At 44.1% G+C, this 13,607-nt stretch overlaps 1 protein-coding gene across 7 annotated transcripts in view; it reads left to right on the top strand.

Annotated features, from left to right (window-relative positions):
- The window catches only part of BCAS3 (BCAS3 microtubule associated cell migration factor), a 718,088-nt gene that overhangs the window by 154,746 nt on the left and 549,735 nt on the right, over window positions 1-13,607 (top strand). For all 7 annotated transcript variants that reach the window (XM_038758926.1, XM_038758927.1, XM_038758925.1 and 4 more), the window contains exon 9: window positions 6,418-6,494. In XM_038758926.1, coding sequence (XP_038614854.1) covers window positions 6,418-6,494 — 77 coding nt within the window. The remainder of the gene's footprint in view (window positions 1-6,417; window positions 6,495-13,607) is intronic.

Genomic DNA, 13,607 nt, shown 5'->3' on the forward strand with positions numbered 1-13,607 from the left:
TTATTTGCTGTGTGGTTGTGGGAAAGCTACACTTTTTCCGATGGAGCTGGGAAGCCACTATCCCTAGAAGCCACACTCCCGAAGCAACGTGGCCTAGTGGGTAAAGCTCAGGCCTGTCAGCCAGAGGACCTGCCCTCTCATTCCAATGCCACCTGTTGCCAACTGTGTGCCCTTGGGCAGCTTACTTTACTGTGTGCCTCAGTGTTCTCAACTGTAAAATGGGGACTCGGTAATAAATAATAATAATAGTAATGGTATTTAAGTGATAGCAACAATAATAATAACGATAATGGTATTTAAGTGACTACTATGTTCCAGGCACTGTACTAAGCACTCTACAGGCAAATTGGGTTGGGCACAGTCCCTGTCCCTCGTGGGGCTCCCAGTCTTAATCCCCACTTTACAGATGAGGTAACTGAGGCCCAGAGAATAATAATGATAATAATAATGGCATTTGTTAAGCGCTTACTATGTGCAGAGCACTGTTCTAAGCACTGGGGGGGATACAAGGTGATCAAGTGGTCCCACGTGGGCTCACAGTCTTCATCCCCATTTTACAGATGAGGTCACTGAGGCTCCGAGAAGTTAAGTGACTTGCCCAAGGTCACACAGCAGACATGTGGCGGAGTCGGGATTCGAACCCATGACCTCTGACTCCAAAGCCCGGGCTCTTTCCACTGAGCCATGCTGCCAAGGTCACAAAGCAGACCAGTGGTGGTACTGGGATTAGAACCCAGGCCTGTGCTCTATCCATTAGGCCGTGTTGCTTCTCAGTACCTGTTGTTCCTCCTGCTTAGAGTGCAAGCTCCCTGTGGGACAGGGACTGTGTATGACCTGATCAACTTGTATCTTCCCCAGCATTTAGAACAGTGCTTGACACATAATAAGTGCTTAACAAATACCATAAAAAGCAAAAAAACCCAAAACCTACACTCATTCATTGTCGTATTTATTGAGTGCTAAAAGGGGGAGACAGAGAACAAAACCAAACATACTAACAAAATAAAATAAAGAGAATAGATATGTACAAGTAAAATAAATAAATAAATAAAAGAGTAATAGACTGTGAGCCCACTGTTGGGTAGGGACTGTCTCTATATGTTGCCAGCTTGTACTTCCCAAGCGCTTAGTACAGTGCTGTGCACACAGTAAGTGCTCAATAAATACGATTGATTGATTGATTGATAGTGTCAGGTTGCAGGAGTTTTTCTGGCCTGCTCAGTAGAGGTAATCCTTCTCTTCTTTCCTCCCAGTCTTCCAGTCTCTACAGCATTTCACACTGCTCGGACCAGGAGAATTCCTGTTCCTGTAGGAGAGATTACAGAAAGTGAGACGAGTATTTAAAGAGAGCAGGGCTAGATGCAGTGGGAAAGCCTGGGCAGAGGCAGGATTATTCATTCATTCAGTCGTATTTACTGAGCACTTCATCATCATCATCATCATCAATCATATTTATTGAGCACTTACTGTGTGCAGAGCACTGTACTAAGCGCTTGGGAAGTACAAATTGGCAACATCTAGAGACAGTCCCTACCCAACAGTGGGCTCACAGTCTAAAAGGGGGAGACAGAGAACAAAACCAAACATACTAACACAATAAAATAAATAGAAAAGATATGCACAAGTAAAATAATAAATAAATAGAATAACAAATATGTACAAACATATATGCATATATACAGGTGCTGTGGGGAAGGGAAGGAGGTAAGATGGGGGGGATGGAGAGGGGGACGAGGGGGAGCACTTACCCTGTGCAGAGTAGCGTACTAAGTGCTTGGGAAATTTCAATACAACAATTAACAGTTTTTGATCCTCTAGACTGCAAACCTGTGGGCAGGGGATGTGTCCACCAACTCTGTTATATCGTACTCTCCCAAGTGCTTAGTACAGTGCTCTGCACACAGTAAACACTCAACTAATATAATTGATGGATTGATTAAGTAGGTAGAGTTACCAGGGAGAGTTGACATCCATTTTACTTTCAGTGAAATCATTTCACCTACCCTATATTAGAGTTTCTCCTTTTAGACTGTGAGCCCACTGTTGGGTAGGGACTGTCTCTATATCAATCAATCAATCAATCAATCATATTTATTGAGCGCTTACTATGTGCAGAGCACTGTACTAAGCGCTTGGGAAGTACAAATTGGCAACACATAGAGACAGTCCCTACCCAACAGTGGGCTCACAGTCTAAAAGGGGGAGACAGAGAACAGAACCAAGCATACCAACAAAATAAAATAAATAGGATAGAAATGTACAAGTAAAATAAATAAATAAATAAATAGAGTAATAAATATGTACAACCATATATACATATATACAGGTGCTGTGGGGAAGGGAAGGAGGTAAGATGGAGGGGATGGAGAGGGGGACGAGGGGGAGAGGAAGGAAGGGGCTCAGTCTGGGAAGGCCTCCTGGAGGAGGTGAGCTCTCAGCAGGGCCTTGAAGGGAGGAAGAGAGCTAGCTTGGCGGAGGGGCAGAGGGAGGGCATTCCAAGCCCGGGGGAGGACGTGGGCCGGGGGTCGACGGCGGGACAGGCGAGAACGAGGTACAGTGAGGAGATTAGCGGTGGAGGAGCGGAGGTTGCGGGCTGGGCTGGAGAAGGAGAGAAGGGAGGTGAGGTAGGAGGGGGCGAGGGGATGGACAGCCTTGAAGCCCAGGGTGAGGAGTTTCTGCCTGATGCGCAGATTGATCGGTAGCCATTGGAGGTTTTTGAGGAGGGGAGTAATATGCCCAGAGCGTTTCTGGACAAAGATAATCCGGGCAGCAGCATGAAGTATGGATTGAAGTGGAGAGAGACACAAGGATGGGAGATCAGAGAGAAGGCTGGTGCAGTAGTCCAGGCGGGATAGGATGAGAGCTTGAATGAGCAGGGTAGCGGTTGGGATGGAGAGGAAAGGGCGGATCTTGGCACTGTTGCGGAGCTGAGACCGGCAGGTTTTGGTGACGGCTTGGATGTGAGGGGTGAATGAGAGAGCGGAGTCGAGGATGACACCAAGGTTGCGGGCTTGTGAGATGGGAAGGATGGTAGTGCCGTCAACAGAGGTGGGAAAGTCAGGGAGAGGACAGTGTTTGGGAGGGAAGACAAGGAGCTCAGTCTTTGACATGTTGAGCTTTAGGTGGCGGGCGGACATCCAGATGGAGATGTCCTGAAGGCAGGAGGAGATGCGAGCCTGGAGGGAGGGGGAGAGAGCAGGGGCAGAGATGGAGATCTGGGTGTCATCAGCGTAGAGATGATAGTTGAAGCCGTGGGAGCGAATGAGGTCACCAAGGGAGTGCGTGTAGATTGAGAACAGAAGGGGACCAAGCACTGAACCTTGGGGAACCCCCGCAGTAAGAGGATGGGAGGGGGTTCATATGCTGCCAGCTTGTACTTCCCAAGCGCTTAGTACAATGCTCTGCACACAGTAAGCGCTCAATAAATACGATTGATTCAGTAGAAATATATTTATATAACAGGTTATTTCTTTATAATGGAGTACACAATTTTGAGTCATTTGGGTAAAAGTCTGTATCTGATCTTGGTTCACGAACCAATCCCCTATTACATTATTTCTATGAGAAAACTGGTTCAGGTGGTTCGACTTAAAATGCAGTTTTAGGAGGCAATTCTATTGTAAATCTGGGGAGCACTGGTATCCATCATCACCCATAGCATTTATGGGCAGATTGATTTAGGTATTGTACTATTTAAGCACCTAGAGGTAGTCTTATTACATTATTAAGTCCTTTGCTTTGTAAAGTCTTTTGTACAGTGCTTTGCCTACAATAAGTGCTCAATAAATACGATTGAATGAATTTGCATTTCAAAGTAAGATGAATAGCCTTTACAACATTTCTAAATTCGCACCCTGTTTCAGCTGTACAACATTCTGGTTTTGACTTTACAGCACTAGCTAAGTGCTCAATAAATACGATTGAATGAATTTGCATTTCAAAGTAAGATGAATAGCCTTTACAACATTTCTAAATTCACACCCTGTTTCAGCTGTACAACATTCTGGTTTTGACTTTACAGCACTAGCTTCTTTTTCATGGTATTTGTTAAGTACTTACTATGGGACAGTGTACTAAGCTCTGGGGTAGCTACAAGCTCATCAACCAGAAGCAGCTAGGCTTAATGGAAAGAGCATGAGCTTGGGAGTCAGAGGACCTGGGTTCAAATCCTGGCTTCACCACTTTTTGGCTGTGTGACCTTGGGCAAGTCACTTAATTTCTCGGTGCCTCATTTCCCTTATCTGTAAGATGGGGATTAAGCCTGAGCTCTATGTGAGGCAGGAACTCCGTTCAACCCGATCATTTTGTTTCTACCCCAATACTTAGAACAGTGCCTGGCACATAAGTAAGCGCTTAACAAATACCAATATTATTATTATTATACTGCTAGCCCCCTGTGGAACAGGGCTGTGTCTGCCCTGATTAATTTGTATCTACTTCAGCGTTTAGAGCAGTGCTTGACACATAGTAAGTGCTTAGCAAATACCATATTAATAATAATAGCAAGCCAATGGCATGTTGTTTAATGGAAGATACTCCCGACTGATTTGAAAAATCTGACTCAACAGATGTATCTCCCTGGTACTGTTTCCCTTTATATTGATAAATCAACAGCAAAATGAGCACACTCACCTAGACTAGCCCAACTGGTGAAGTTGAGTTTCTCCTTTGAAAATCACTTTTTGGGGGAATTCTGTTGTTTGACTCTTTTTTGCTCCCTCTCCTATTTAACTCTCTCCCCTGGCATTCTTTTAACTCAGGCCTTTTTCATCGCTGGAGTCAATGTCGTGCAACTGCACATGAATAGTGAAACTTGTTTGTTTGTTTTTTTTCCTCTAAAAGCCCAAGTACTCAGAAAAGAATCCAAACATGCCTAAGTAACTCCCTCTAGCCCATCTTTTGTTTTGTTGTCTGTCTCCCCCTTCTAGACTGTGAGCCCGTTGTTGGGTAGGGACCGTCTCTATATGTTGCCAACTTGTACTTCCCAAGCACTTAGTACAGTGCTCTGCACACAGTAAGCGCTCAATAAATATGATTGAATGAATGAATCTTTCCTCTAAATTAATCTGCAAATTCATTGTTGTCACTGTAGTCTCCTCCCAGTTGAAACACTGAATTAAAGCATCAGAATACCAGTTAATAGCCGGCTCCTTTTTTCATAGATTTCTTCTCTTATTTGACGGACCAATTTGCCTGGTTATTTGTAGATGTATGACTAGGAAAGAACGTGTCGGCAAATAAGCATCCATAGCCAGATGTTTATTTTGCAAAAAAATTGGATCTACAGTATAAATATCTCTCCCTCATTTGTGCAAATCCTTACATTTAAAGTTCAAACTGAGTGGCAGTTGTCCTCTCGGATATTTTTCACTGTCCGTGCACTTGGAAATCCAGCGATCATTTTAAGTGACAGGTTACGTAAATCCCTTTTATCTTTAATTCCTTAGCTCTGAGCTGCCACAGGCAAAAATGCTTTTAAAAAAGTAAATAAGAAACATTCGATTGTTAAACTGCACCATTTGTAACAAAAGGAAGCGTTTTTCAGAATTTCAGTGAATGCAGCCGAAATCTCACCTGAAGTGAAGTGATTTATTTTTGGATTAACGTCTCATTTCTGCTACCACGGAACAAACAATTCTTCTCCTCTCCCCAGGGATAGGAAGGGTCCTCTCTCCTGTTCCAACGCACCCTTATGTTACGAGAAGTGTGCTGGCTGCTTGCTTTATTTATAGTCTTCGTGCCTATAGTGTCTTGCTCTTACCGGTTCTTTGTTCTTCCTCCTGTTCCCATTATTTCTAAATAATTCAGTCTGCCTTTCTCCCTCATTTAATTGGAACCTCTTCGTGGGCAGGAGCTGTGTCTCTTTTTCTGTTGTACTCACCCAGGCACTTAGTACAGTGCTCTTTATACAAGCAGATGCTCAAAGCGTACTATTAACTACTACTATTACTACTAATATTGGTAATGGTATCTGTTAAGCGCTTACTGTATGCCAGACACTCTACTAAGCTCTGGGTTGAATACAAGCAAATCGGGTTGGACACAGTCCCTACCCCACATGGGACTCACAGTATCAAGCCCCATTTTACAGATGAGGGAACTGAGGCCCAAGGTCACACAGCAGATACGTAGCGGAGCCAGAATTAGAACCCAGGTCCTTCTGATTCCCAGGCCTGTACTTTACCCACTAGGCCACGCCATAGCTTGTATCTACCCCAGCACTTATTACAGTGCCTGGCACATAGTAAGCACTTAACAAATACCATTGTAATAAGAAACCCTGGGGCCCTTTCCTTCCTGTCATTCGAATGGTAGACGCTCGTTTCCCATGGTTTGTCGGCATGTGATTTCCCTTTTTTTAGGGGCATCGATTTATAACATTCCGCTTCCTCTCTTATTTTTCCCTTTCCATTGTAGGATCCTGGTTGTTGTCCTGCAAGAGAAAATCGCCGCTTTTGACAGCTGCACTTTCACAAAAAAATTCTTCGTGACAAGTACGTACCCAAGCTCTTTATTTTCTTGCCCAAACATTGTTGGAATTCAGGCATTTTTCCTTCGGCCACAGATTTCGTGTAATGGGGAGCTCCTGAGAGTAGGACTGGAGGTTCAGAACGGTCCCACTAAGGTTGATAACTTGGGATTCAGATCATCATCATCATCATCAATCGTATTTATTGAGCACTTACTATGTGCAGAGCACTGTACTAAGCGCTTGGGAAGTACAAGTTGGCAACATATAGAGACAGTCCCTACCCAACATTGGGCTCACAGTCTAAAAGATGCCACGGAAAGCCAACTTTAAATCCCGTAATTGTGTGTTTTCCAAGTGAGAGGACACAGGGGCTTGCTTGAATGATGAGTTTAGCACCTGCTTATGTTTCAGGGCAGGGAACGTGTCTATCAGCTCTGTTATAATGTGCTCTCCCAAGTGCTTAGTACAGTGCTCTGCACACAGTAAGTGCTCAGTAAATAATAATAATTGTGGTATTTGTTAAATGCTTACTATGTGCCGAGCAGCGTTCTAAGTGCTAGGGTAGATGCAAGGTAATCAGGTTGAACAAGGTGTCTGTCCCACTTGAGGCTCTCGGTCTTAATCCCCATTTTCCAGATGAGGTAACTGAGGCCCAGAGAAGCAAAATGACTTGCCCAAGGTCACACAGCAGACAAGTGGCGGAGCTGCCATTAGAACCCCTGACCTTTGGCTCTCAGGCCCGCGCTCCATCCACTACGCCTCGATGGATTGATTCTTAGAAGCCATTGCTGCTACTTTGGAGCTTGATGCCAGTGTGATTTCAGTGCAAACTTAAATGAAAGAACTTTTGTTGAAAGAGATCTGTAGGCTAGATTCCTGGGAGACTCTCTAGGATGGAACACACTTTCAGGGCCTGGTCCGAAAAAGACTCAGCCACACAGAACTAGGGCATGGGCAGAAATTTCCTGGGAAAAAAATCAAATAAAAATTTGAGGTTCAAATTGGCCAAAATGGCATGGGATCCCGGGTAGAGCCGGCCACATTATAGTGGGAGCGTGCTGTAGTATCGGTAGCATTTTCCAGTTAGAAATTAATGTGTGAATACAGCATGATCGGATGGAGGAGGAGCAGAGAACAGAGCATCCAGATGAATTGGGACATAGGCTATTGGAATAAATGAACCAAAATGGGGTTTGACTCTCTTTCATGCATTCAATCGTATTTATTGAGCGCTTACTGTGTGCAGAGCACTGTACTAAGCACTCTCTTGCGCAATGATCACAAGCAGCAGCGTGGCTCAGTGGAAAAAGCTCGGCTTGGGAGTGAGAGGTCATGGGTTCTAATCCCGCTTCCGCCACTTGTCAGCTGCGTGACTTTGGGGAAGTCACTTAACTTCTCTGTGCCTCAGTTACCTCATCTGTAAAATGGGGTTGAAGACTGTGAGCCCCATGTGGGACAACCTGATAACTTTGTATCCCCCCCAGTGCTTAGAATGGTGCTTGGCACATAGTAAGTGCTTAACATATGCTATTATTATTATTATTATTATCAAAAACAGCCTTGATTCAGCAGTTTAGTTGTTTGGGTAACTGAGGTTTGGGTGATACTTCTATTTCTATTTCTATTTTGAGAAGCAGCGTGGCTCAGTGGAAAGAGCACGGGCTTTGGAGTTAGTGGTCATGGGTTCAAATCCCGGCTCCGCCAGTTGTCAGCTGTGTGACCTTGGGCAAGTCCCTTAACTTCTCTGTGTCTCAGTTGCCTCATCTGTAAAAAACGGGGATTGACTGTGAGCCCCCTGGCCACAGTCACCTGATCACCTTGTAACCTCCCCAGCGCTTAGAACAGTGCTTTGCACATAGTAAGCACTTAATAAATGCCATTATCATTATTATTATTATTATTGTTATTATTATTATTCCATACTTTTCATCGTCCCTATCGCAGGTCTACCTTCCGTACATTGGCTCAGTGGAAAGAGTACGGGCTTTGGAGTCAAAGGTCATGGGTTCAAATCCTGACTCAGCCAACTGTCAGCTGTGTGATTTTGGGCAAGTCACTTCTCTGTGCCTCAGTTACCTCATCTGTAAAATGGGGATTAAAACTGTGAGCCCCCCGTGGGACAACCTGACTACCTTGTAACCTCCCCAGTGCTTAGAACAGTGCTTTGCACATAGTAAGCACTTAACAAATACCATCATTATTATTATTATTACATTTCCACAGCCAAAACCTGCCGAAGAAACCAAAAGAAAATTAGTGTGTGTGATAAGGGAGTCTTTGAGGTTTTTCTCAGGCACTTAGCATGCTGGCCTGATTATCCTGCATCTACCTCAGTGCTCAACGTAGCTTAAATACCACAGGTTTTGCCATTATTATTATTTTGATGATGATGGTGACGATGCGTATGAATGCCCAGATACATGCTGACGTGGATAGGTACTTAGTGTTTAATGTTGTTGCAGGAACTAAGTGATTTCCATTGAGCCGACGCACACTTTGTTAGATGAAGACCAAGGGGAAGCCACGGCCAAGGTGGAAGGGCGGCCCTTAAAGTGGGGTTACAGATGGGAGAGTGAGTGGAAGGAAAGAAAGGAAAAAGGATGAAAATTGATTCAGGACCTCATGCCCCTGTGAAGGTTGTTCTAGTTTTGTTAGAGTGCTGAAGGGAAATCTCTTTTATTGTTTCTCAGGTCGCGAAGGGATTTCACACTGACTTCATTTCTTTTTTTTTTCGTCTTTACTTGTAATCCACTGTAGCGCATGACTGCAACTTTCCAAGCTATATGTTTTGAATGCCTTACTAGCATCAAATCAGTTTTTGTTGGTTGGCGCGGAATGCAAAGAAGGGGTAGGCAATGGTGTGGAGAAAGTTTTCGTTTTCTGAAAAGCTGCCAGCAAGGAGCTGGATGGTAAAGGAAGGGATTTGAGGGGGATCAAGGGGAGAGAGGTCACAAGGGGATTTTGACAAGCTGTGAGTGGTGAGATGAGGAGGAGGCTGAGGTGCGGGGCGTACCAGTCAGCAGCACACAATGAGGTGACCAACGGGCATCAAAGTTCAACACAGTGTTACATAGTTTTAGGAACACACAGTGAACGGATAAGAAGCAGCGTGGCAGAGTGGAAAGAGCACAGGCCTGGGAATCAGAGGACCTGGGTTCCAATTCCGACTCTGTCACTTGTCTGCTGTGTGACCTTGGGCAAATCACTTCACCTAATTGGGCCTCAGTTTCCTAACTGCAAAAAATAGGGATTTAATATCTGTTCTCCCTCCTACTTAGACTGTGAGCCCTGTGTGGGGCCTGATTACCTTTAATCTACCCCAGCAGCATGACATATAGTAAGCATTTAACCAATACAATGGTTATTATCATTATTATTATTATCATAAGATCCAGTCTGCCCTTAAAGAGTTGTCTGCCCTTAGAAAGGTTACAGTCTAATAGGGGAGCTTACAGTCTCCTGAATATGCAACGCTAGAGTAGGTAAACTGACCTTGTTTTGGTTTTTTTGAGTTGGGGGAGAAGGCTGCCATCACTGAAAGTGCAGCCAGATTAAATAATGTGGTTGATAGCCTAATGGATAGAGCAAGAGCCAGAAGGACCTGGGTTCTAATCCTGACTCTGCCACTTGTCTGTTGTGTGACCTTGGGCAAGTCACTTCACTTCTATATGTCTCAGTTTCCTCATCTGGGTCATGAGCCCTTCTCCGGGGAATCTCCCTCCCCTTAATATCAGGCGCTCAGTGACAAGTGCAGTGAAACCAAACCACCACTGTATACAGTGGAAAACTTAATTCTGTGCTTAGTCTAAATAAAAAGGGGGTAGATGCATAAACATACACACACAAGACTTATGACAAATATAGCTACCTATCCCACTAGCTTCCCCACGTCCGTACTTCGGAGGAGTTTCAAGGAGTATATCTGCCCGCGCCACGTCATGTCCTGGTTCAAGTCTTAGGTGTTTTGGCCGTGGCCCCGAGAAACAGTTTTTTCCCCCTTTTATCAGTTTTTTGGGCAGGGGGGCGTTGCAGTGGGAGTTCTGATTTGCCACTCCAACTGTGTGCTGTCTTCAACTTGTTGCTGGGAGAAGCCAACGTATATATAACCTTATACACTTACATATATATATATATATATATGTGTGTGTGTGTGTATATATATATACACACATATATGTATATAAGTGCTGTGAGGCTTAGAACAGTGCCTGACACATAGTAAGTACTAAAAAAATGCCATTTTTTAAAAGTGCTTAGATCAGCATGGTAGCAGTTTGGATGGAGAGGAAGAGATGGATTCTAGAGATGTGGAGGTAGAACTGATGGGATTTGGTGGCAGACTGAATATGCGGGTTGAATGAGAGCAATTAACTGATGATAATGCCAAGGTTACTGGCTTGTGAGACAGGGAGGATGGTCAGGTTGTCTACTGTGATGGGATTATCAGAGAGAGGACAGAATGGGAAGAAGATAAGGAGTGCTGTTTTGGACTCATTAAGTTTGAGGTGTCAGAAGGATAGCCTAGTAGAAATGTCCTGAAGGCAGGGAGAAATGTGAGACTGCAAAGGAGAGAAGTCAGGGCTAGAGGGATAGATTTGGAGAGTCACCTAGGTAGAGATAGTAGTTGAAGTGATGAGAGTGGATGAGTTCTCCAAGGACATGGGGTAGATGGTGAAATGGAAGGGCACATAGAACTGAACATGGAGGGAGTCCCAGAGTTACGGAGTGGGAGGCGGAGGAGGAGCCGTGAAAGGGACTGAGAAGGAGTGGCCAGAGAGATAGGAGGAGAACCAGGAGAGGAGAGTGTCAAATCCAGGGTTTGTTAGTGTTTCCAGGAGAAGGAGGAGGTTCACAGTGCCAAAGGCAAGTCAAGTGCTGTTCCCACTAAGCCACTCTGTCCGTGTGGTTTTATAAGGCTGAAAAAAATTAACTTAAGAGAATGGAAGTGCGTCTTTAGAAAGAGCTCGCTACAGGGTTTAGGAATTAAATGGAAAATGATTCTAATATTGTTGCCTGATCAGTTTTCTAGTTTATAAATGTGAGCTATAAAATGTAATTAGTACAAGTCTGGACATGAGACTGAGTTGCGTGTTTATTGAACAGTGCGTTTAGAAGTAATATGAAAGTTACCAATAGGTGTCAGTTTTTCCCTTTATCATGAGTGTAAACTTCCTTGTGCCACCGTCCTGTTCGTTTGATTGAATACTGAGGAAAGATGCAAGGAAGAAGCTGTTTTGGGAGTTATGTATTTTAGAGAATACACTTCAGAGTCCATTTCAGGTCTAAAAAGACCTTTCCGGTGTTTAGATGATTTCCACCAAGTAACTGAATCACAGACTCAAGAGTTGCCAGACAGTCTTAGGATAGATTTAGTTTCAGGACAGCAGTTTAAAAATGAATAGATGAGAAATGGGAGATTTCAGCTGATTCCATGAAAGGGCTTTTGGATTATCGGGGTGGTAAAATACCGGAGAAGTCTAACAAGGAAGCATCCATCTTTGGAGATCTTTATGCGAGAAAAGGGACCAGTCTGTCCTAGAAATTGGAGTCATTGACCCACCTGGAAGCCAGGGTCCATACCAGCTGGTTTTCAAAAGGCCATTCCAGTTTATTTGTTTTTAATGGTATTTGTTAAAAGCCTACTGTATGCCAGGCCGGGATAGATGCGAGATAGGTTGGACCCAGTCTATGTCCCTCATGGGGCTCACAGCCTTAATCCCCATTTGGTAGATGAGGAAACTGAGGCACAGAGGCACAGAGGAGTTAAGTGGCTTGCCCAAGGTCACACAGCAGACAACTGGCGGAAGTGAGATTAGAACCCAGGTCCTCCGACTCCATGGCCTGTGCTCTATCCTCCAAGCCACGCTGCTTCTTAACCAGTTTTGTGGTTCTGTGATTTGGACCTAACTGAAAGAACTACAGAAACCTTGACATATTGAAATGTATTCTAAAACTTCATTTTAACAGAGAAAGGAACATCTACATAACCTATTTTAATGATATGTATATGGCCTACTGGATAAAATATAGTACTGAACCATAATAATAATAATAATAATGATGATAATTGTGGTATTTAAATGCATACTGTATGCCAAACACTGTTCTAAGCCCTGGGTAGATACAGGGTAATCAGATCAGACACAGTGCTTCCCCAGATGGGGCTCACAGTTTTAAAGGGGAGGGAGAACAGCTATTTTACAGGTGAGGATACTAAGGCACAGAGAAATTAAGCAATTTGCCCAGGGTCACACAGGCGTCAAGTAGAGAAACCAGGATTAGAACCCTGCTCTTTCGGCTGGGCCTAACAGACCTCAGTTCTATTTCCAGCTCTGTCACTGACCTGCCGGGTGTCCTCGAGCATGTTACCTAAACACTCTGGGCCTCAGTTTCCTCATCTGTTAGATGGGGTGAGCCCCAAGTGGGACAGAAGCTGCGTCCAATCTGATAGATTCGAATTTACCCTAGCACTTAATACATAGTTAGCACTTAATAAATGCCGTGTTTGTGCGAGTGTGTGCTTAGGCATGAGCCAGGACTACAAATGTAGAATGTCCTGAGAAAATGGGAAGCACAGGGAAGTGATAACTCTCTATTTCTGTTGATCATCTCCATGTGTTTTTGGGCTATGTGAACACAACCGTGTGACTTTTTTTTAATCAAAAGTTTCATATTCTTCCAACAAAATGAAAACTGTGCGGCTTTCACACACAATTAAAAAGATAGAGGAGAAAGCAGTTTCGATTGAATAGCAGCAGTCGTCGTGAACTAAATGATAATAATGATGGTATTTGTTAAGCGCTTACTATGGGCAAAGCACCGTTCTAAGCGCTGGGGGATACAAGGTAATCAGGTTGTCCCACATGGGGCTCACAGTCTTAATCCCCATTTTACAGATGAGGGAACTGAGGCACAGAGAAGTGAAGTGACTTGCCCAAAGTCACACAGCTGACAATTGGCGGAGCTGGGATTTGAACCCCTGACCTCTATCTCCGAAGCCCGGGCTCTTTCCACTGAGCCATGCTGCCTCTCACGATACTTAAAGGTTTTTGTTTTAAAGCAATTTTCTAAGAGGAACTATTTTCTAGCGTACTTGATATCAGTGAAAAATACCTTCTAGAGGATTTTTGCCACC

The sequence above is a fragment of the Tachyglossus aculeatus genome, chromosome 17 (genome assembly GCF_015852505.1).
Source record: "Tachyglossus aculeatus isolate mTacAcu1 chromosome 17, mTacAcu1.pri, whole genome shotgun sequence".
Lineage (NCBI taxonomy): Eukaryota > Metazoa > Chordata > Mammalia > Monotremata > Tachyglossidae > Tachyglossus > Tachyglossus aculeatus.